The following is a 24,964-nucleotide window of genomic DNA, read 5'->3' as shown; positions in this document are numbered from 1 at the left end:
GCAGAAAATCTCCCCTACCTTTCCTCGCCACAGGGTTTTATCAGAGGTAAAAAACCCAATCTTTGCCCTTCACGGTAGGCTCAGAGACCTTGAAAGGAAACCTTCAGGAACAGGGGTACACTCAGGTAATACCGCAATCTCGGACCTGCGAGAAGACACTGCCAGTAAACTTTTATTGGCCTTACGGCCAAAAAGAACTGGATCCCAGGGCCCAGCATTTGCAAGCAAAACCTCGTGTCTTCGGATGACGAGGCCCGGGTACCATTCATTTAGTCCATTACAGAGACATCAGAAAGGATCCGGTCAGGATGGCTGGCTCTCAAAGGATTACTGCCTGTGGAGCTCAGTACACACATCCTTGCACGTGCCCAACACCTTAGACACTGGCGAAAAAACTGAGGACTCCCAGTGATGGGAAGGGTTATATGGGGGAAGTTCTTGCCTTAAGGGGCGTGCCAATGTCCAGCACCTGATACGCCAATATAACCCACATAGTTATTACTATGGCTCTGTGTCCCCTGATGTAAGAAAAGAAAAAAAATATTCAATGGGCTCAACAAGCCTCTCAGTAATTTCCTTGTGGTGTCCACTTTCCAAAATGGGGTCATTTGGGGAGGGGGAGAATTTACACTGCCCTGCCATTTTAGAACTTCCAGAAATGAGAGTCAAACTAAAAGCTGCGTGAATTCCAGAAAATGTACCAGTTTGTAGACTAAATTTGAGTTTATTTGATTTTTCTAACAACAAAAAGTGGAAAATATTTATTTTTTCGAAATTTTTGGTCTTTTTCCATTTATACCACAAAAAACTAAAATTGCACAGGCAATCAAATACCATCAAAAGAAAGCTCTATTTGTGGAGAAAAAAAAAGGACGCAACTTTTGTTTGGGTACAACATTGCATGATTGTGCAATTACCAGTTAAAGCAGCGCAGTGCCAAATTGTAAAAAGTGCTCTGGTCATTGAGCAGCCTAATGTTCTGGGGCTGACGTGGTTAAAGCAGAGTTTCACACAAAAAAGGAAACTCAGTTTTCTTCGGAACCCTCCCCCCTCCGGTGTCACATTTGGCATCTTTCAGGGGGGAGGGGGGTGCAGATACCTGTATAATACAGGTATTTGCACCCACTTCCGGAAATAGATATCCGCAGAATCTGCGGGTATCTACGCCACTTCCTGCCCCCTCCCCCACTATCTGCTGGGAAACACACGGATCCCAGAGACAGCAGGGTCTATCCATAATGCGCAGCGAGATTCACGCATGCGCAGTAGGGAACCGGGAAGTGAAGCTGCAAGGCTTCACTTCCTGATTCCCTTAGCGAAGATGGCGGCGAGCCGAGAGCCGAGCAACAGATCGGCTTCAGGTGCCGACATTGTGGGCGCGCTGGACAGGTAAGTGTCCATATTTTAAAAGTCAGCAGGTGCAGTATTTGTAGCTGCTGACTTAAAAAAAAAATTGGCGGAATTCCCGCTTTAAGACTGCCCACGGTACTTTTACTCTAATGATCCAGCATGTTCCGTGGGGCATGCAGCACGGTGTCGCTATGTGATCACAAGGTCATTAAACAGCAGCTGTGAGTGGCCCACAGCTATCACATGGTACCATGTGATTAGCTGTAGTCAATCATTTATCACTAGTAATCACAGCTGTCAAAAATATAACCCATTCATGACAGTTCAAAACATTGCTGTTAGTGATAATCACAGTAACAGCAATCAAATTGTAAAAAAAAAATAAAAAAAAACATTCCATGATCACCCCCAGATAAAGGAGAAAAAAAACTTTATAAAAAGAAATAAAAAAAATGAATATTTAACATAATGGTCACCAGTTAGTATCCCCGATCATTGTTGAACTTATGCAAAAAGAAATTGTGAAAGAAAACAAAAAAAAAAAATATATATATATTTTTTTTTATTTAATTTCCAAAAAATTTTGACAAAAAAAACCCTCAACTTCAAAAAACTAATTACTACTAAATACCTTGGACTGTCTACTTTCCAAAAAGTAGTAATGCCCACCACATATATACTGCGGCAGGGCAGCCCGGCTGCACAAAATCACAAATCTGTACATGATTTTGTGCACGCAGTGTAGGGGGTGTATGCGCAGCTGGCGGAGCTCCGCTTCCGCTGTGATTGGACACAGAAGGAGCCAATCAGCAGGTCTGGCGGCCATTGCGACCTGCCGATCGTTCAGTGGAGAGATGGAGCAGCAGTCTGCCTATGTAAACAAGGAAAAACGCCGATCTGTCAGGGAGAAAAAGAGATCTTGTGTTTCGCTGAAACATGGATCTCTTTTCCACCAGTGTATTCATCCCCCACACAGTTAGAAAGCACCTCCCTTGGACACAAATAAAAATGCACTGATTACTGCATAAATGTCACTAGCAGGGGAGGGGTTAACACTAGGGGGTGATCAAGGGGTTGCGTTCCCTAGTGTGTGTTCTTGTTCTACCTGTGGAGGGGTAGTGGGACTGACTAGGAGGAGACAAAGATCAGTGTTCATACATAGTATGAACACATGATCTGTCTCTTCTCCCCGTAACAGAACCGGTTCTCACTTTGTCACGAGCGATCGCAGGTACCCGGGGATCGTTGCACTGGGCACTCGCACGAGGAGCGCCCCCTAGTGGCCAAAAGGGAAGCGACCTATGGTAATATAGTTTTGCCCAGGGGAGATAACCTGCCGCAGTAAAACTGCGGAGGCTGGTCGGGAAGGGGTTAAAACAAAAAAAGACTCAACTATTTTCAATAAAAAAAATATATTTATCAAACTTCTACTCTATATGATTTTAAATAAAGAGATACAGGCTTCTAAACATATACTGTACATTCAATATACATTTTCACTGACCCAGGGTTAGCATCTGAGAACATGGTACAATGTAGGGACATTGGGTACAGTTCTTAAGGGGCTCATATTCCATCATTTACCATCAGACTTACCCTTGCTTCATGGCTGTGGTTCTTCCAGAGGCCTTTAATCATACCCTCTTTAGGACTGCTGTGAAATGATTCGAGGGTATATGGTATGTTCAAGATTTCAAACTCTGACAGGTAAATGCAGCACTTCAGATAATACCTTAAAAGAATTTAATAGCAAAGTGAATAAAGAATACAAAAAATAAACTCATACTTGCAAGTCAGAGTACTACAGTGGGTATAGAAAAGAATCAACCCCCCCCCCCCTTTAAAATGATCGCATTTTTTTGCTTTGCAGCCCGAAATGAAGACAGACACAGTAGCTGTATATACTAAGTGCAACGTATAACATCCAAGTGAAGGATATAACACCAAAATGTCAGAAAAAAATAAAAAAATTTAAAACAGAAACACAGTTGAAAAAATAGGATTTTTGTACTCACCGTAAAATCCTTTTCTCCGTAGTTCACTGACGGACACAGCTCCTTTATTCTTGACCATTGGGTTGTTGCGCCACCTTCAGGAGAGCACTAGGCAGAACATGTTAACATGTACAAAAAACAGAACTTTCTAGTTCCGCCCAAGGGGTGGTTCCCTTCAATAACAACCCTCCAGCCTGCTTCCTGCAGCCTCAGTACATCAACAAGTAGTATAATGTAAAACAATAAGAGGGGTGGGTGCTGTGTCAGTCAGTAAACTACAGAGAAAAGGATTTAACGATGAGTACAAAAATCCTATTTTCTCTTATGTTCACTGACACAGCTCTTTTATTCTTGACCATTGGGAAGTCCCCAAGCAGTATCATAACAAGGGTGGGAAACAGCATAAAAGAACTTCACCCACAAACAGAAGTGCTCCCTAACAAGGGAGTGACCACCTTATCTGACCGCATCAGAACTTGCGGTAACAATGCAACAGCGCATTATAAAGTAACTATTTTCTTTAAAACAGAAAGTAGTGCAGAATTTCAACATTACACGGCCGCCCGCAAATTTGCGGCCAAGCAGGCATCAGACGTGCTTACATCCACTCTGTAGAATTTGGTAAAAATGTGAACGAACGACTGAATCACTGCCTTACACACCAGAGTGACTGACGCTCAATGTCAGAAGGCCGATAGGCCCCATGGTCCTGGTGGAATAGGCTATGGTAGGAAAGGGGGGCACCTGCCCCTTCAAGGCATAGGCCTGTACCACATCTGTCTGACTCACCCAGAAACGGTGATCGACTAGACCGCTATACCTCTTTTTTGGACCAGCTACAGAAATTAACAGATCTAACTCCCGAAGGGGAGCCATGGCAGACAAATATATCCTTATAGCCATGATCATGTCCAGTGAATAAAGGGCTACCTCTTAGGATGCGTCACTTTAGGACACAGAGATGGTAACACAATACCATCATTGATGTGGAATGCCAAAACCACCTTTGGCAGAAAGGAAGGTTGCGAACGCAACACCACCTTATCCTTATGGTTAACCATATAGGACGACTTGCAAGACAAGGTCGCCAGTTTCGAAACCCTCCTGGCTGATGTAAGGTCACTAGAAAGTCCCCTTTTCTGAGAAAGAGTCAACAAGGAAATTCCTCTGATGTTCTTCAAACGGCGGTTTCTGAAGCGCCGATAACACCAGGTTCAGATCCCGCGGGGTAATAGTGGATGCACCGGAGGAACTCCCTGAACAACAGTACTCACTAGAAAGCGAGACGCCAGGGTCGCTGACAAAAGACAGCCAAGGCTGATATTTGTCCCTTAATGGTGCTTGAAACCAACTTCTGGTCTACTTCTCGCTGTAGAAACAACAGGATTCTGGAAATTGAATAGTTGCACGGATGCCATCCTTTCTCCTCACACAGAGATGTATGCCTTCTAGGTACGACAGTATATGTTCCGAGAAGAATATTTGTGTGCTTTCAACATAGTTGAGATCACCGAGTCCGATAGGCCTCGGTACCTTAACATCTGGCTCTCAACAGCCAAGCCGTTAAAACCAGTTATGGTAAAAACAAGATGGAGAATTGGACCTTGACACAGAAGGTCCTATCGCAACGGCAGTCGCCAGGGAGTCTTCACAACCAGGCATACTAGGTCGGCGCGTCAGGGATGCCAAGGCCATTCCAGGGCATTAGTATTACTGGAACCCCCTCTGCCTCCACTCTGCGTAGTAGACGTGGTAGTAGCTTTTGCGGGGGAAAGTCGTAGATCAGTCGGTACTGATCCCATGGAAGCACCAGTGCGATTGACGCGTCTGCCCAAGGATATCTTACCGTGGATACGAATGTCGGCCCTACCGATTGAGACGAGAAGCCAAGAGATCCACGTCTGGTGTGTCCCACCGCAGGCACAATAGCTTGAACATGTCTGGATGCAATGCCCAGTCTCCTGGGTCCAGCATCTGGCAACTTTGGTAGTTCGCCTGCCAGTTTCTTCCTCCCGGGATGTAATGGCAAAGAAGGCCAGTACACGTCGCTCTGTCCACTGCAGGATATGAGTGACGACCTGTGCTGATGCCAAGCTACTTGTTGCTCCTTGATGGCTGACATATGCCACCGCCGTGGCGTTGTCTGACTGGATCCTGATCGTACGCCCTCATGGTCTCATCGACTATGTGGAGAGGCAAACCTGAGTTTGAGCATATTGATCGGCAACTTGCGTTCCTCACCCGATCAGAGACCTTGGGTTGACTGTACTCCCAGTACTCCACCTCAGCCGGTCAGGCTGGCGTCTGTTGTGATCACAGCTCAATGCAGCGGTAGGAACGACTTCCCAGACTGAAGTGCCGGGGACCTCAGCCACCATAGCAGAAAGTCCCTGACTGGCTGGCTCACCTGAATTTGCCGATCCAAGGATAACAGAGATATGTCCCATTATGTAAATATTTCCTTCTGCAAGACTCTGGTGGAAAGTGGGCTTAAGGTACTGCCTCGAGGGAGGTCACCATGAGGCCAGAACTCGCATGCAAAAACGCAGCGACGACCACCTGCGGTTCAGCGATAGGTTTACCGCGGTTCTGAGAGTCTGCAGTTTGTCTGAAGGGAGAAAACTCTTGCCTCCATGGAGTCCAGCGGTAAGCCTAGGCACTCCAGCGCTGAATCGGTATGAGCAACGACTTTTTTAGGTTCAACAGCCACCCAAATACCTGCAGGGTTTGCATGGCGATCGCCACATCCTTCTTTAATTTTGAGGCGGAAGCTGCTCTCAGAAGGAGGCCGTCCCAGGAACGAGTGCGATCTCACGTTGTTGAGACAACACCAAAATTGAAGTCAATACCTTGGTAAGGACTCGGGGTGCTGAAGCCAAGTCAAAAAGGGAGAGCCACAACTGGTAGTGGGCTTCCCCGACTGCATTTCGCAGAACCCTCTGATGCCTGAAGCATATGGGTATGTGCAGGTATGCATCCTGGATGTCTAAGGACGCCAGGGAGTCCCCTTGATGGAGTGCAGTGACTACTGAGAGAACTGATTCCACACTGAGCCTCTGTACATACAGCAATTGAGACTTTTAGATCCAAGATTGGACGTACCCCTTCCTTCTTTGGGGACTACAGATTGGAGTAGAACCCCTGGAACCTTTGCAACACCAGAACAGACATTATCACCCTGAGGTTTAGCAGGTCCCATACTGCCCCCATGGGGCCTCCCAGCGAGCTGTAAGGGTATGCTGGAAGGGAAGATCTGTTTGTTGGCCAGGAGAGGAACCCTATCATGTAGCCAAGGAAATCAGTTTGCAGACCTATTGGCCAGATTGTCGAGAGCCCCACTGAGCTGCAAACTCCCGAAGGCGACCTCCCCACCCGTATGACTGGCGGGGCAAACCTTCATGCGGTAAAACTGTTCTGGCTTGTTAGGCTTGCGGTTCCAGGGACGCTTTCGTCCCCAAGGATTGTCCTGTTGGACTGGGAGCGTTTTGCCGAAGTCCCAAACGGAAAAGCCTCTTTTGAGCGGAAAATGAGGGCCTTTGCCTGCGGCGTGACTCCTTAGTCTTCCTGGCCTGTGGGAGCAAGGTACTCTTCCCACCCGTGACATTCTTAATAATGTCATCCAAGAGCCGCTCACCAAGGAAGGGTAAATCGTTAAAGCTTTTTCAAATGCCTGGTCCGCCAACCAGCCTTTCAGCCAAATCAGGCGCCTCAGCACCACTGTTGATACCGAAACCCTGGATAACAGAGGAAACTTATCCAGAGCCACGTTCCAAACGTACTTACAACTGCACACTAACTGGTCTGCTAGGTCCATGCAGACGGAGTAGCCTGCTGCTTCTCAATTTTGCGGTGAAAAAGTTTTGCCCTTTAGTAAGTGCCTGTGACACAAGTGCTGTGGTCAGTACTGGTCGTATTGCTGACCCCCAACCGTAAATAAGGAACGGGTGACTGCCTCGGTTGCTGCCTGTGGGGTCCTAGAACACAGGAACCTCTTCTACCGGGATCGCAGTTACATTTATTTAACCTGGATACTGGGGGGTCCACAACCTGAGGAACCGACCCTTACTTAGGAAGGCTCTCCTCAAGGGGGTAACGTACCGCCATGCGTTTTGGGACCTAAAAAGATCTGTTGCGGTCGCCCCCATTCCTGTAACTGAACTTATCGAATAAGTCAGATACGGAAACACCTTAGGTGTGCGGGCTGGCTTACGGGACCCAAAAGGGACCGCTACCGCAGCAGAGGAATCTGCTGTGTCCTGAATTTTCAGGGTATCACGCACAGCTGTGATAAGTAGTCCAACAAGCGCTTTGTCGTGCGTGGACCCCGACGGGGACTTATCCTCACTGTCTGATCGGTCCTGGTCAGCATCATCTGAAGCAACAGAGCAGGGGCCGCCAGCCTCAGCAGGGCCCGAGTCTGCGTCAGAGCTCTTCCCGGAGGATGGGGGGGGGGGGGCAGGTGTCGCTTTTTACCACCTTTGCACCCGTACACCGCCTCCACCCTGGCAACGCACATTTCAAGGATCGTCGACAAAGCGTCCAAAGGCACTGTACTGTTTGCAGACGAGCCGGTTGCAATTGCAGGGAGTTCTGGGAAACAAACACCAGTTTCTGAAGCCATGCTGACCCACCCTTGGGGACTCAGGACAGGTGCACAGTCCCAGCCCCCTAGCTGCTGCAGACTGAGGGGCCCCCACCGCAGGACTCACCACCCTGACCGAGTTCTGCGCTGTCCAGCTAGGTGTGCCTGTGTCCTGTGTCAGCTCCCAGATGCTTGTGGGAGAAAACCGCGCTGTGCTGAGCCTCAGGGAACAGCGCTGAGCATGAAAAAACGTGTTTAGGCTACAAAAAAATGGCCACCGAGCGTCCAGTATAAAGGACATAATCACAGGGAAAACAGCTGCCGAACTACAAAAAAATAAAATAAAAATGGTTTCTGACCATGCTTTTCCCTGGTCACACCAAAAATGGCCGCTGAGCACTGTATACAGAGAGGGACAGTGAAACACAGGCAGAGGAAATGGCGGCAAACAGCACTACAGCGTTCAGCAGACACAGACCTCCAGACACCCAGGGGAGAGGCCCCGACATCAAGGGCACAGTCCCCTGCCCAAGGTGAGAGCCCCGCAGGGGGCCCCTGTCCATGTGGCACACACACCGCTCAGCAGCCCATGCAGCTTCCCCCACAGGGGGGGGGGGGAGGGAAGATAGGCACAGGGAGAGAGGAGAGGGACCCCCCCGGAATCGACCTCCCAGGGAAAGCCCAGCTGCTCAGCCCCACGAGGCAGGGAGAGCTGTACTTACCAGTCCAGATGAGCTGGGAAAACATTCCATCACAGACCCACTCTCCGATCAGTATGGGGTGGCTGCTGGCCCAGCACACTGACGCAGACATCAGTAGCCTGGTTATGTATGTGCCCCGGAGCCTGAAGGGCATGTCATGGCCGACCCAGTGCGGAGCTCTGGTCTGCACACGCTCGCTGGCCAGGCTGGGGAGACTACAAGGATAAGGGTATCCAGCCTGTCACCCAGCCGGCTGTTGATAGCAGATCACAGGATGTTAATCTTGCGCAAAAGGCAAACTTCTGCAGAAAAAATCCACGGGCCAATGGGCCTGCAGGGTTCCTAGGTCCTTCTTCACTAGGCAGAAAAAAACTGAGGCTGCAGGAAGCAGGCTGGAGGGTTGTCACTGAAGGGACCGCCCCTTGGGTGGAACTAGAAAGTTCTGTTTTTTGTACATGTTAACATGTTCTGCCTAGTCCTCTCCTGAAGGTGACCCAACAACCCAACGGTCAAGAATAAAGGAGTCGTGTCAGTCAGTGAACAGAAAAGGATCACCCCCCCCCCCCCCCCATGTCAGTATTTTGTTGCACCACATTTTTCTTTAATTACAGCCATTAGTCTGTTGGGATATGTCGCTACTAACTTTGTGTGCTTTGGGTCATTGTCATGTTGAAAGGTAAACATTCTTCCCATTGACAACTTTCTGGCAGAGGGCAGCAGATTTTCCTCAAGAATTTGATTGTATTTTCCCCCATCTATTTTTCCTCTATCTTGACAAGCGTTCCAGTCCCTGCTGCAGAGAACCCCCCCCCCATAACATGATATTACCACCTCCATGCTTTACTGTAGGAAGGGTGTTATTTGGATGGTAAGCTGTACTGGATTTCTGCCAGATATATATTGCTTGGTGTTGAGGCCAATGTTTTTGATTTTTTTTCCCCTGACATGTTGGCGTTAGATTTTTCACTTGGATGTTATAAATTGCACTAGTAAATACATACAGTATAAAATGTGAGTATTTTAAAGGGGGAGGGTGATTGTTTTATATAGCCACTGTATAGGTTTAGATCTATGTACTGTAGGATGATCCTAAATATATTAACAGAAAACATGTAATGACAAATACTGAGGGTGTTGACCTGCTACTGAGAAGGCTAGATCCCTGGCTTCTGGTCATAATACATTCCGAGATACTGCTACTTGTTCGATGTCAGTGAAACAAATTGAACTGGGGTCACTAGATCAACATGACAGGCAAGGAACGAGTATAGAACAGAAGAGATTTACAATTGCAGCTGCAATACATTCTCATGGTAGGGAACCCCACACCGTGGTTTTTTAAATACAGTACAGCTTACCATCCAAATAACACCACACCTACAGTAAAGCCTGGAGCTGGTAATATCCTATAATGGGGGCATTTCTCTGCAGCAGGGACTCATTGGTTCTGCCCCCACCAAAGCACCTTGATGGGGACAAGGGCCTCTTCGACAACTCTGGGCTGTGGGTGTCTATGGGCAGGGGGCCCCCCCAGGTCCCCCCCCCCCCCCATGGGCGGTTGTTGTGATTGATGATCGATCTACATCAGGGGACTTTTTATTTTAATAAAGAATTATCAAAATTGTGCCCGTGACCCAAAGCACCCCCTAAAATGAGGGCATGTGGCCTGGTATGATTGGGGGGGGGTGGGGCGGAGTGGTTAGGGGGCACTTACTCGTCCACCACAGGGCTTAGAATGCACACTGCATGGCACTCGGCAGGCGAACATCCCGCCACACACCACGCAAATTTGGGTGCAATCAGGTGATGTTCTGGGCGGACTCTTGCTTGCCTCAAACTGTTTGCCCAACTCACAAGCTGTATTAGCTCAGTTTTGTGTCCATAGACTGGGAAATCATAAGCGTAATAGTAAAATAGCAGCTGCAACTTGAAAAGTATTTATTAAAATTCCATCTAAATACAACACAATTCCAAAAGGTACAGTCAGATGCCACAATCAATCAGAAATAGCTCTTAGTATTTAAATACAACAATTTCCTAAAATGTAGACAATCACAGAAGATAAAATACAGGATCTGTGTTACAAACGACTTACTTTACTTGGTCCATAGATTTTTTGACAAGCGACACGACAGTCTCTGTGTCAGCTAAATGGATCAAGCACTGTAAAGCTCTACTTCTGTGTGCAAATGTCAGTTTGTTTTCACCAATAGGCTGTTAAAAGAGAAGGCTTCAATAACGAGGTTCCATTCATATTATATAAAAATTTATATGCAAACATTGACAAATGCCATGTAGTGAACAAACTATTTGGAAAGATCCAGATCAATAACACTTGCCCATGTCAACAGTACTGTAAACAAAAGTTAAGTATTTGTAAAAACCCAGGTAAGAGCAAAATAAAAATTAAAGTGGTTGTAAACCTCAGACATGAAATCTGAACAAAGCATATAGTATTTCAATAGTGTTTACCTGCCTCTCTCCACAGCACTAAGGTCAAGTTCACACCAGCTTCAAAAGCAAGCATGTTATGAATGTTTTTGAAGCTCCATGAATGCCTGCCAAAATTGTATGCAGTGCCCAGTTTTGTTCACATGGTTGCATAAGCATCACGTCAAAACCGACCCGTTTTCCAAGCTCTGCCACTTCCTAAATCCTTCCATTGATGTTAATGTAAACACGCTGCAAAACGCATGACAAACACCCTTATAGCATTTACAACACATTTGAGATGCGTTTAGAACGTTTTACTAGCTGAGATAATACAAAATTCCATACATTAAAAGCGCTAGCCAGATGCCTTTGTTTTTTGTTATTTTAAACACCCAAGAAACACACCGTTAACGCATTATGTTAATTGGCGTTAAAAAATTCTTTGCGCGTCTAAATGAGCCCCAAGTGTAATTTTTCACTGCTGTCTAGTTCCACTGTTATCAGCATAAGTCACTACTGACACGTTTTCCTGACACCAAGAGCTAAAAAGAAGACAGGGAGGGACCTCCAGCTGACTGACAGCCTCAGTTCTGTTCATGTGTGCTGTGTAAAGGCATGTGTGTCCCTTCCCCCCAATCAACCCTAATATATATATATATATATATATATATATATATATATATATATATATATATATATATATATACATACGTATCTTAAAAATATTTGTTTGTGACGACTAAACAATCCACATGATCAAAAAAAAAATTTTTTTTTCTTCACGTGGAAAAAGAAAAAAAGTCCACTGCCACAATTCTTTTTTTCTGAGGAAGTCCATGTAACCAGACACAGAGGCGAGGTCTACTGATGCAATCACCATGCTACCTAGAAGTCTGCATGCAACTCCCAGTGCTGGGGAGATATTATGGAGTACATACACCCACATTCATACAGGTAATAGCAATGGGAGAGGTGAGCGATTTTAACCACTTGAGATCCATGCTATAGCCAGATCGCTATAGACGTTGTCCCGTGCACGCGTTGCGCTCTGTGATCAGCGAGTCAGGAGACTGTCAGAAAGGGGGTAAAACCTTTCCGGAGCTGAAGTGGTTTAAGTGCTTCAATGTGTAAAATGGTAAAAACAATAATTTTTTTATTGTATTTATTTACCGTTTTCCACATTGAAGCACTTTAATTCATAATTCTTGTTTTTTTACACAAGATATTTTGAGAAAGTTTGTATATTAGTATTGTTTGTTTCTATATTGTACACCAGAGTATTGTGCCAGCAGCTTCCTTTATTTTAGACATTAGCGCGATAATTTACTTTTTTTATTCTATTGTAAATGATTGTGTTTAAAAGTTCAGTTATTTGTAAGCAGTTTAAACTTTTTATTTTTTTCTCCCATCTGTTCATATTTATAATGATGAATCAAATTAAATCACTTACAGACGTAGTAGAAGTTGCAATTGCATACAGCATTCTTGAACTGAAATCTACAGGGTATGGCTGGAGAAGATATATAACTCTGTAAATAAAAATATTTAATACATCTTTTTAAATTACTAGGAAACCAGCATGATCTGTAATGCTATACTAATTTAATGCATTTATAGTGTACGGGAGTGACCTAGAATATAGGAAATGTTATTGGGGTGCAACTTTGGAATATTTTTTGCCACTCTATAAATCAAAAGCAACGATCAACTTAAATTTAGGACTTCTGTAGAAGTAGTAAAAAATTATAGAACACAGCATTATAAGTACTGCACTAGTAAGATTTTACAATAATTGTCTCAAGTTCCTATTTAGGCTAAAAAATCCTACCGATTTTAATATTAGGCTGGCAAAAGTCAAAAACTATGTCCAAACATATAACTAATAATGTCATCTGTATTCTCGGTCACTGAACAGCAAATTCTTCAAACCCATTAAAGTGTTACTAGACCCACAAAAGTAAAATCAGTCTGTATATGCAGTAAAGCATATTTGTTATGTTCACTGTGGAACCTAAGGGGCTAATCTACAATGTGTAAACAAGCTGTTTGATCCGGTTTTCTCTGATCCTCCCCTTCCTTCACGTCCCCAAAACATCTGATCATGCAGAGGCAAGGGCAAGCTGCACTGTCCAGACAGAGTGTCAGGGGTCCTACAGCCTCATTAGGACAGTCAGAGGAGATTGAAAACTCCTCCTACAAGCTTTAACCAGACACTGACAGAAGTCAGAAGACTGCTTTAACTGCTGATAAAAAAAAAGCTATTTAGCAGTTTATATTTACTAAAACGAATGCATTTCCATGTTCTTTGTATTGTGGGAGACCAGATATAATGAATGCAGGGACCTGGGTTTAGTAACACTTTAAAACTATTCTTATTTCTCTTTGTCCTCTTGCCTGCTCTCATCTGCTGGCTTTGCAACCTGATTACATGTACTTGGGTTTAGCAAATCCCAAGTGTGTGTATATATAGACTATTCCTTTTAGGGTTTGCCGTTGTGTTATATGGAACTTTATGCAACTAATCCTCTAGCTTCTATATCCAACGACTGTCATTCTGTTCCTACATTTTGGCCTGAATCTTTTCTTCCTGACCTCAACTTTGCTTCATATATTAATCTGCTGCCTTGACCACTATGTTAAGACCAAATACCTCTGTTCGTTTCTTATAGAATGTCACTCTGCTGATCAATTATTTACTTTATGATCACCAGATGAGGAAGTCTCAAATCACCAAATTGTCCACTAGGAAACCCATGCCTCCTTGCAAGTGTCTCTGGTGACAACGAAGTGGCTGTTGGAAGTCTGTACTGTGGTGAGGATCCCTTACACATGTGAAATGAAGAAATCCTTACTTTTCTAAGACAGTTGCTCAAGTCCTGGAATCCCCCAGTTGCTTTTGGATGCTCATAACAATACATCAACTGTACTGTTTTGAGTTATCTCAGTGAAAAATAGCAGATGAAACCACATTGCCATACAACATACCTACTGAGGTCTTCATCTCCTTGTACATCACCAAATACATCTTTGTCTTTCTAGAAAAAGAAGATGACCTATATTAGTTAAAAAAAATCAAGTTTAAACAAATAGAAGAAGCAGTCCATATATAGCTTCAATATGCCGTGAAACAACTCATTGTTTCCTATGTTGACAACAATGCAAATATAACCAACTACAAATCAATATTTTTTACCTCTATATTTCTACAGAATGTCATGGCTGGCATTATTGTAATAAAAGTTCCCATTGGGGGGGAGATTTACTAAAACAGGTGCACACAGAATCTGGTGCAGCTGTGCATAGCAACCAATAAGCTTCTAGGTTTTATTGTCAAAGCTTAATTGAACAAGCTGAAGTTAGAAGCCGATTGGTTACTATGGACAGCTGTACCAGTTTTAGTCAATCTCCCCCATTGTATACTGTAAGTAAAGAAGCTATCTTTCTGTGTGGGGGGAAGTTGCATACATACACAAATTACAATTCAGGCAGTATACGTTATCTGCCATTTTTCTCTCTGTGCAGCTCTTGGGACCTTTCATCCATCATCCCCTGTATCCAGCTCCTAGAACCCCTCCACTTTCAGCTGCTAGAATCTCTCGCCATTCCACCCTGTGTCCTCAGACCTCTCACCCTTCCTCATAGTGTGAAACTCCTAAAACCTCTTAAAATCCCTATGTGCACTCCTTAAAGCGGGAGTAAACCCAGTTTCAAAAAACACTTACATTCCCGGCATGCCGGAAATGCTAACTTTCACATTGGTTGCGCTCTCCACCAAACTTTCAAACCATCCAATGGCTGGTTTAATAACTGATCACATGTGCAGCATTATGGCAGTTGAAGAATCATTAGAGGCCAAGATGGAGGCTTCCTTGACTGAAAACGATAGAAGTGTTTACTTCCACTTTAAGGCCCGTACACACGATCAGACTTTTTGACAACATGCATGCAAATTAGTTGTTTTAAGGCAACATCTGACCGCGTGTACGATTCATTGGACAAACTTTTTCGGTTTTCATCTGACTTTTGTTGCCTGTGAGAACGGACAAACTTTTCGACAACACAAGTACAATTGCGTGTACATAAAACCATAGGACTTTACAAACACGCATGCTCAGAACAAATGCAAAAGTTCAGACAACAATACAGAAGTTGACCAAAGGTGGCGGTAAAGAGCTGAAAAAAAAACACGTGATTTGGTGAAAGTTGCTTGAAAAAGTCAGATCGTGTATATACTTATATACTGTATATACATCCTAAGTTTACGGGCAACGCCCTTTGTACAGAACTTCACGGGAAAGTTTGCACAAATTCTGATCGTGTGTATGAGCCTTTAACCACTTGAGATCCGCGCTATAGCCAAATGACGGCTACAGCGCGGATCTCCTTTTCCGGGACGACGTCAATAGACGTAGTCCCGTGTACGAGCGGCCTGCGCGCCCCCTGAGGGGTGCGCGCGGCGCGCTCTGTGATCGGCGAGTCCATGAGACTCGCCTGATCACCGATCCGTGCAAGGGGTCGATCCCGACCCCTTATCACGTGATCAGCTGTCAGCCAATGACAGCTGATCATGTGATATAACGGAGCCGGTAATCGGCTATTATTCCTCCTCGCGCTGACAGCGCGAGGAGAAAAAAAAAAAACCCGATCACCGGCGGCCGTGATCGGGACATCAGTCCCGATCACGGCCAGCAATGCAAGCGCCCACCTGCCCCCTGCCAGTGCCCACCTGCAGTTCCACCCAGCAGTGCCCATAGTGCCACCCAGCAGTGCCCACAGTGCCACCCAGCAGTGCCCACAATCTGCCTCAAAGGTGCTGCACCCCAGTGCCACATATCCGTGCCCAGCAGTGCCGCCCATCAGTGCCCAGCAGTGCCACCTATCAGTGCCCATCAGTCCCATCTATCAGTGGTACCTATCAGTGCCCATCCGTGCCACCCATCCATGCCATCTTATCTGTGCCCATCTTTGCCCATCAGTGCCGCCTTATCTGTGCCCATTAGTGCCGCCTTAACTATGCCTATCAGTGCCCACCAATGCAGCCCATCAGTGCCCACCAATGCAGCCCATCAGTGCCCACCAATGCAGCCCATCAGTGCCGCCTAATCAGCGCACTTCAATGAAGGAGAAAAATTACCTGTTTGCAAAATTTTATAACAAACTATTAAAACATGATTTTTTTTTGCATCTTTTTTTGTTTATTTAGCAAAAAATAAAACTCCGAGCTGTAACTAAATACCACCAAAAGAAAGCTCTATTTGTGGGGAAAAAATGATAAAAATTTCATTTGGGTACAGTGTTGTATGCCCGCGCAATTGTCATTCAAAGTGCATCAGCGCTGAAAATTGGTCTGGGACTGAGGGGGGTTTTAGTGCCCAGTAAGCAAGTGGTTAAACTACCCCTCTGAAGCACCTTTCAAGCACCTCATCCCCTTCTGTGTGCAACTTCTGAGATCTTTCAGTCCTTCCCAAACATTTTGTACACACATGTAGAACATTGTACAAAAAAATATTGCTTTCAAATCGATCGTACGATAATCTGATTGTTAGTACACAGCTGTCGTTCGAAATTTTAAAAAGGGACAAGCACGAAAAATTCTCGTACGATACCAGATCATACAATTTTTGTTTAATCAGCACAGTTTTTGTCTGAAAACACAATACATATACAATACAAACACATTACATCACTTCCAAAATTGTATTCTATCCACTGAGAATTTTCCTACTTTAATAACTTATTCCTTTTTCGATATGGAGATAAGTATCCAAAAATAAATAAATAAATGGAAGATCATTTATCTAATAATCTCATTGTGTGTACTAGGCTTTAAGTTGCTTGTTCTTCTGTTGCTATTTGGTAGCTGTTGCTCCCCATTTTTCACTGTAATCTTGCTCTCTCTCACAACCAAGACAATCAGACAATTATAATTGAGTACAGAATGCAAGTTACATGGAATCCAGTACCTGAAGGTTATGTGCAGGCGAGGCCCATTATGACCAGTTCAGCAAGAGCTGGATGCGGTACAGTCCAAAGCCAGGGTGTGGGTGACTGCATCAAAGAGCAGCAAATCAAAGGAGAAACTCCAGCAACAGTGTAGACAAAAGTACTTACTGAAGAAATAGAGCAAAGCAGAAAAAAAAAGGTGCTAGTGAAAAGTTAGTATTAAATACAGCAGAGCTGAAAAAAAGACTTGCATCTTCCCAGCAAAAAAATGAGGCAAGCAGGCAGAAGTAGGAGAGGTAAGAAGAAAGATTGGCTGTGTCTAAATGCGTAGAGCAGGTGGGGAATAGGGGGAGATTTTGGTTAAATCTGCTTGAATGCTGTAAAAAAATGCTGTAGTCATTTGAATAGATTTTTGGAAAGGCCTGGAGGGTAGAGACTCAAGAGAGCATGTTATGCTAAAAAAAGGGAGAAGCCCACTAGTATAGAAATGATCTAAAAACACTCCCTCCCAGAAGGTCGTGCTACATGGGAGACTCCAGTTTTTATGCAAGCAATAAGGAGATCACAGAGAAAAGATGGGAGGGACCTGTGTCCTGTACTTCAAGATTTAGAATATACAGGTACATTAACATTTTTATTATCTTAATGATACAGTACAGGACACAGTGAATTCATTATTTGACAATTGGATGTCCCCAAGCAATAATTTTAGGTTTGGGAAACAAATTGCTGAAATGATAGCAATAGGCTCAAACAGCCACCTGGCAAACCAACTGTTTTAAAAAGGAAGATGTGGCAGATTGCCAAAGATAACAATCCTGATCCTACCTAAGGTAAATTCTAATATATTTGACATGTCATCAGGCTGGAAGGAGAATAACAATCTAACACAAGGGGAAAATAGCCCCAGGGATGCAGGAACCAGCTTCCAGGATACTTGACCCCAATGTAACTTATGAAAAGAAAAAGGCCTCAAGAAGAAATGAGGGCAGGCCAAGACAGAGCTAGGACTATCAGGGGCAAACTGAGAAAGAAGGTAACTTCTTGCAATGAGAGTGCACATGAAGTGCAAAAACCAAGGTGTTAGGAAAGGAATTAACAAGTTTGAACTAAGACTTGCAGAGTAGCAGAGCTAGGTGTTTGGTGATTCTAAAAATAAGTTGTTGCAGCATGAGAAAATGGTAAGTTCTGGGATGAGGTTCCCTATTGTCACACTGGGTGAGAACTACCACACAAGATAGATTGCAGAGCATAAAATAAGTGGGCTGCATACTCCAAGGAAGGAAGGGAGCACAACCTAGATGTTGGGATGTGCCTAACTGGTGATATCAGATGCCAGGAGAACGCAGCAAAAATCTGCAAAGCAGTTATATAAGTAGAGAAGCAGGCAAGTCCTGGGATACCTACAAACTGCATGTGGTGAAAGAAAAACACATAAGGGGAGCACCGAGATCAGGCAATATGACCTTTTCCAGTACTAATTTGGGGAAAGGAGTCTGGTATTGGTATAAAAAAAAAATTTTTTTTTACCTTTGTAGGTAATGGAGCAAAATGGCTTCACAGCCTGTCGAATGAAGAAAGGGCATTTCAGAGCTCAGGGTAGAGTTTAAGGGTTGTACGCCAAGAAGATATGCAATGTGGCAATATGGAGTAAGAGGTAGGTTCACACCACAAAAAATGCACTCCAGATTTGTTCCGGATGCGTTTCTGCATGTGTGTTTGTAACGTGTTTTTGGTGCGTTCCTGGATGCATTCCAGGTGCTTTTACTTTACTGGGGACTGGTGTGTTTTTGCTGCGTTCTAGTGCAGTCTGGTGCATTTTTTTTTATGTGTTTTACTCTTCAAATTCAGATTCTGATGTCAATAACGAGTCAGTCCTAAGTAGTGGAACACTGACAGACTCAGAGGAGGAAGATATTCTGCCTGTCAAACGAAGGCGTTTTGGTAAGGAGGCAGTGGCATCCACCAGCACCACAGTACCTTGGCAAGAAAGGCTAAGTACCAGAGAGGTGTCACCTTAGCCCCAAAGGGTTAGGACCCATGCCAACATTCCCTATGCCCATCAGAACCCCTTGTGGCTTCCTCCTAACTCAGGAGAAGCCAACATACCCCCTTTCACTGCCCAGCCAGGAGGACACAGAGAATTTTTCCCCAATCGATATCTTTGATTTCATTTTTACAGAGGACATACTAGCATCAATTGTGGCCCAGTGCAACCTCTCTGCACAACAATTTATTTAGAATAATCCCACATCCTATTATGCCCATCCCTACGAGTGGAGAGTGGAGAGACCCAACAGTGGAGGAGTTTAAGATTTTTTTGTGCCTCACATTCTGTATGGGACTCACCCAAAAAAAAAAAAAAAAAAAAAAAGAATTGCGCTTCTATTGCTCTCCACCCCAGAAGGAATGGCCCCATCCAAAAGCCAACATGCGTCCATGAATATAATTTGTTCATGGGGGAGTCTACTTCAACTACCAAATGCTCAAACCTTACTTTTTTGGTATAAAAAAAGTAGCAATTCATTTTTTTCATTTGGCAATATACAACTCTTATATAATTTACTGCAACTCCACCCAAAACCCCCAATCCTTCCTTGGCTAGCAGGAGGAAAATGTCACTGCCCTTTTAGTCCCGAACGGCCCACCAGACCAAAACATTTGATCCGATGTTCTTTGAAGATTCTCGGAATGCCACTTTCCCGATAAAATCCCTCCCAAACAAAAGGTCATAGATGTCAGAAAAAACATAAGGTGTGTACCAGTTGAGGAGTCAGAAGGGACACATCATATTATTGTCCCCTAGTGTCCTTCCCAACCAGGCTTCTGCATAGGTGACTGTTTCCACCAAAACCATACTTCAGTAAATTATAAGTGAAGTATGGTAAACGCAATCCTCAGTTCCTGCCATTTACCTTCATACCCCTTATGCCACTGCCTGCTCTGTAACTGACCCTGGTTTGTTATTCGACTACGCTTCTGCCTTTCCGATTCTGTACATACCTCTGCCTGATCTGGATCTGTGGTTTTGCCATACTCAAAGGAGTAGCAGAATGTATTTTGGGGTGTCATTTTTGCTATGTACATGCCATGTGTTGGAAATATCTTATAAATGGACAACTTTGTGTAAAAGAAAATGCGTTTTCATTTTTTCTTCCCCACATTTTTCAAAAACGTCTTGAATTGATTGCATTGCCATCAGGTGGCAATCAAATACCTTTGGTATAAATGTGCTACACCCTACAAATCTATAAATGCTAAAAATTGGGAATAATGGACTTTGTAGGCACGTATAAAAATAACAAATTTTAATAGTTCACATAAAATTCATAAATACACAACACATTTAATTCTAAAAACATATGGGATACAATGGTTTTATCCTTGAGGATATACTTAAGTCACACACATACTAACCTGGGACAGGTAGGGCTTTGCTGGTTACCCTCTTCCTTTTTCAGTCAAAGCTACTTGTTAAAGTGTGTGAACACATGGTTAAAGACCCTGGAAAGACCAACTCTGTTTTTTTCTATAGATTAGCAAGTATCTGGTTTAAGGCGATGTGAACAGTACTGACTACATATCAACCGATATGTGAGCATGGGACCTAGTATTATAGCCTATTCAAACTCTAATTGAAGCATTTATTAATACTCATTTAAATATTCTTTACATTCAGTTACTTTGTACATCCCCACATCCTGACACATGTACCTATTTTGTGGCTGTCACCCAGCACCAGTGTCCCCAGTTGTCACCTCCTTTTGCAAGGGGGCTCTCTTGTGGTCATGATCTCCCTGGCGTAGGTAAGCGTTGAAACTCTGTCTAAGCACGATATTATTGGTGAGTTCATATATAGTTTTGTATACACATGCATACTTGTACTCTAATACCAGTAATGTGTATTGTATTCTATTTAAAGTATGTCTTTCCAATTAGAAATACTGAAGCTCCTAAAAGAAGCGTCAGTTCAGGTCGCAAAACATGTAGAGCGAGCAATTCTTTTTAATCTATGAGGACAGTGGAAACAACCAAGAGGAATACATACACCTCAGTGCGGACATTTTCTCAGTATTGCCCCACAGGAAATATATGACTTAAGTATATCCTCCAGGATAAAACCACTGTATCCCATATGTTTTTATAATTAAATGTGTTGCATATGTATGAATTTTATGTGAACTATTAAAATGTGTTATTTTTATACGTGCCTACAAAGTCCATTATTCCCATATGCTCATAGAATGCCTGAAGTTGCTCCCTGCACGTTGGGCCTCTGTATGTGGCCAGGCTTTGAAAGTCCCACACATGTAGTTTCGCCATACTCAGGAGGAGTAGCAGAATGCATTTTGAGGTGTCATTTGTGGTATGCACATGCCATGTGCTCTCATAACCATTGGGTTGTTCTGCCCTATTACTACCGTGTTTCCCCGATAGTAAGACACCCCCGATTGTAAGACGTATCGGGAGTTTCAGAGGGGTCGGCTAATATAAGCCGTACCCCGAAAGTAAGACATATGTCTTACTTTCGGGGAAACACGGGGGTATTGCCGCCTCCAGTGACGTACGGTACTAAGAGTGGGGCGGGGGGTGCGGGCCGCACCGGGTGCCACACCGTGGGGGGGGGTGCCAGGCCAGCCTCCCCCTCCGACTGAAGAGACAGCGCCGTTTTGATCAGTCTCGGGCAGCGGCTGTCACTCACAGGCGAGCAGAGTGAAGCCGCCTCCCCCTCCTCTTGTATGGCTACACAGTGCTGTGTATGGAGGAGGAGGAGGCGGCTTCAGTGAAGCCGCCTCCCCCTCCTTCATGGACAGCACTGTGTAGCCATACAAGAGGAGGGGGAGGCGGCTTCACTCTGCTCGGCTGTGAGTGACAGCCGCTGCCCGAGACTGATCAGAACGGCGCGACGCAACCACAGAGAAGGGGATTATTGTGCCAGTTCCCGGATCACTGCCAACAGGTGTCACTGGCTCTGTGCCCGGGAAAAGGTCAGTGCTGGTCATACAGAGAGAGACCAAGGAGGGGGAGGGTGTGAAGAGATTCTCTGCAGCTCTTACCGTATTATGTAACCGCAAGATGCAGCTGAGGAGGACTACAAGTCCCAACATACCGGGCTGTGTGGGCTTACAGTTCTCCTCTGCTGAGCATAGCAGCTTTGTATGCTTGGACTTGTAGTCCTCCATAGTGCAGCCTTGCATGCTGGGACTTGTAGGCCTCCTCTGTAGTACAGTGCAGCCTTGCATGCTGGGACTTGTAGTCCTCTGTAATGCAGTGCAGCCTTGCTTGCTGGGACTTGTAGTCCTCTTCTGTAGCGCATAAAATGCATATACACTAAAAAAACACATTTTACACAGTTTTTTTAGCTGTCAGTGCCCCTTTAACTGTGGGATGCGGACGGTTAGAGCGGGATGAGTGGAGGGATGTGGAGGCCGCGGGAGCAGCAGTAATGTTTTCCGTGGTCCATCAGGACCATGGACAACATACCGTACAAAAACACGCTGTGTGGGATACTGTATGGGGCTGTAACCCTATGAGAGACGGTGATATGGAACCACAAGCAGTGCTTATACCGTATGCTATATTTTAGCCCCTAGACATGAGCGCTTCCGGTTCCAGTGGTAAAAGGAAGAGTTACACCGTGGAGTATAAAAAAGCGATTGTTGAAGAATCTTGGGGCAAAAATGTGTTGCAGTTCTGCAAGGAGAAAATGTTGGATCACCGACTGGTCCAAAAATGGCGTGCAGAATACACTAACCTGAGTGAAAAAGTGGAGAGTGGAATGGCTAAAAAGCGCAAGATTGGATGTGGTCGGCAACCAATGTATACAGAGCTGGAAAGCCTGGTCTCTGAGTGGGTTGCAGACAGGAGAGCAAAGACATTGGTGGTGACCAGGGCTCAGATTCAGGAATATGCCCTTGCAGTGTCGCCACAGTTTGACATTTCCCCTGAACAATTCAAGGCATCACAGCACTGGGTGGATAACTTTCTTGAACGCAATGACCTGTCTTTGAGAAGATCCACAACCCTCTTTAGATTGGAAGATGCTGAGATTGTTAAACGTGCATTAGCCTACAAGAAGTTTGTGGATGACATTGACTTCTCTAAATACAGTCTTTGCAACATGATCGCCATGGATGAAACTGCCTTGTTCATGGGCCAAGCAGCTCAAACCACCATTGATCAACGAGGTGTCTCCTTAGTGTACGTTCCCTCCACCGCTTATGAAAGTGCACGTGTCACCTGCATTTTGACGATTCGTCTGGATGGCACTAAAGCAACACCGCTACTCATTGCAAAGGGCAAGAAGGAGAAGATTGAGCGGGTTTCTGGCATTTATGTGCTGGAAACTGAAAAAGCCTGGGCCACACAAGATGTTATAAGAAAGTGGCTTGATTTAATGCTGCCGCTTGTAATGCGCGGGAACAAAAGAGGGATGCTGATCTGGGATGCAGCCAGCACACACCGCGCCAAAACCATGAAAAACTTCCTTCATGAGCGGAGAATCTACCAAATCATGATTCCTGCAGGGATGACGGCTTATCTTCAGACTCTCGATATCGCCATTAACAAGCCGTTCAAGGACTATCTGCGTGTGGAAATCAATGACTACATTGAAAACCGAATGGAGAGAAATGTACGTGGGAACTTTGTGAAGCCCAGACTGCCAGAGATTGTTAACTGGGTGAAGAATTCTTGGAATAAGATCACTAACACCTGCCTTGCAAATGCACTGCGAGCTGGCTACCTGGACAAAGCCTGCTCATTTCAGGACAGTGCCGTTGCTACCCATGAGAAATATGGGCCAATGATTCGGCAAGAAATGTCGTCCCGAGAGTCCCAAGAAAATCCACAGGAACCTAAGAGTGTGGATGTTTATGATGATATTCCTGAGGATGATGACATGGTTGTCATGGAATAAATCTGTTTTATCTTCCAGTATTCCACTGTTCGTTCTTACCATTTTTCATTGTTTTACATGTTATGCAATGTTGTAACAAGACATTCTTGGCACTTCCATTTATAAAACTGTTTTGTGGTGAATACAATACTGTTCAGGTTGTTAATAAATGTTAATTTTATGGTTAAAACAAAAAATTCGACAATTTTTTTCCAATATAAGACATACCCCGAAAGTAAGACAGTGGGGCTTTTGGGGATAAAAAGAAAGTAAGACACTGTCTTACATTCGGGGAAACACGGTAGGAGATACTAGGCATTAGTTGTAATAGAACACTCAGAAATCTTCGTTCCACCCAGGGGGCGGTCCCTTGGGCAACAACCCTCCACCCTGCCATGCAGTCATCAGTACGTCAACAAGCAGTATAACGTAAAGAGAAAAAGGAGGGGCGGGTGCTGTGTCAGTCGGTGAATTACAGAGAAAAGGATTTTAAGGTGAGTACAAAAAAAATCCACAAAAAAATATTTTCTCTTATATTCACCGACCGACACAGCTCCTTTCATAACCATTGGGACATCCCCAAGCAGTGCCAAACGAGGGGTGGGAAACAGCATAAAAACTTCATCCAAGGCAAGTGGGAACTAGTGAAACTTTACCCACAAAAAAAAAAACAGTGCGTGGAGGAATCCACCACATAACCAGGGTACCCTCAAGAGGAGTGACTACCCACAACCACACACAAAAACTGCGGAATGTAATGCAACAGCGCATTAACTTAACTGTACTATGTTTTTATCGAAAAACCAGGAAAAAGGGAAATATATTGCATATTCAATTGCAACTATACGTCCGACTGCAAAACAGGCATCAGCCGATGCACTGACGTCTACCTTGTAGAACTTGGTAAATGTGTGGACAGGCAACCAGGTCGCCGCTTTACACACCTGAGCAATAGACGCTTGGTGTCGGAAGGCCCAAGACGTTCCGATTGCCTTAGTGGAGTGGGCTGTGACCGGAAAGGGGGGCACCTGCTCCTTCAAGGCGTAAGCTTCTACTACAATCT

At 44.6% G+C, this 24,964-nt stretch overlaps 1 protein-coding gene across 3 annotated transcripts in view; it reads right to left on the bottom strand.

The window, feature by feature from the left end:
* KNTC1 (kinetochore associated 1) overlaps positions 1 to 24,964 on the bottom strand; it is a 389,498-nt gene that overhangs the window by 73,986 nt on the left and 290,548 nt on the right. For all 3 annotated transcript variants that reach the window (XM_077461857.1, XM_077461860.1, XM_077461858.1), the window contains exons 52-55: positions 14,046 to 14,095; positions 12,511 to 12,589; positions 10,723 to 10,841; positions 2,947 to 3,082 (exon numbers count right to left, since the gene is read on the bottom strand). In XM_077461857.1, coding sequence (XP_077317983.1) covers positions 2,947 to 3,082; positions 10,723 to 10,841; positions 12,511 to 12,589; positions 14,046 to 14,095 — 384 coding nt within the window. The remainder of the gene's footprint in view (positions 1 to 2,946; positions 3,083 to 10,722; positions 10,842 to 12,510; positions 12,590 to 14,045; positions 14,096 to 24,964) is intronic.

This window comes from Lithobates pipiens, unplaced genomic scaffold (assembly GCF_037356315.1).
Source record: "Lithobates pipiens isolate NorthernLeopardFrog02 unplaced genomic scaffold, aLitPip1_a1.2 Scaffold_3, whole genome shotgun sequence".
NCBI classification, from domain to species: Eukaryota; Metazoa; Chordata; class Amphibia; order Anura; family Ranidae; genus Lithobates; species Lithobates pipiens.
Note: the sequence above shows the minus strand (reverse complement) of the source record. Positions and strands in the feature narration are given on the sequence as shown.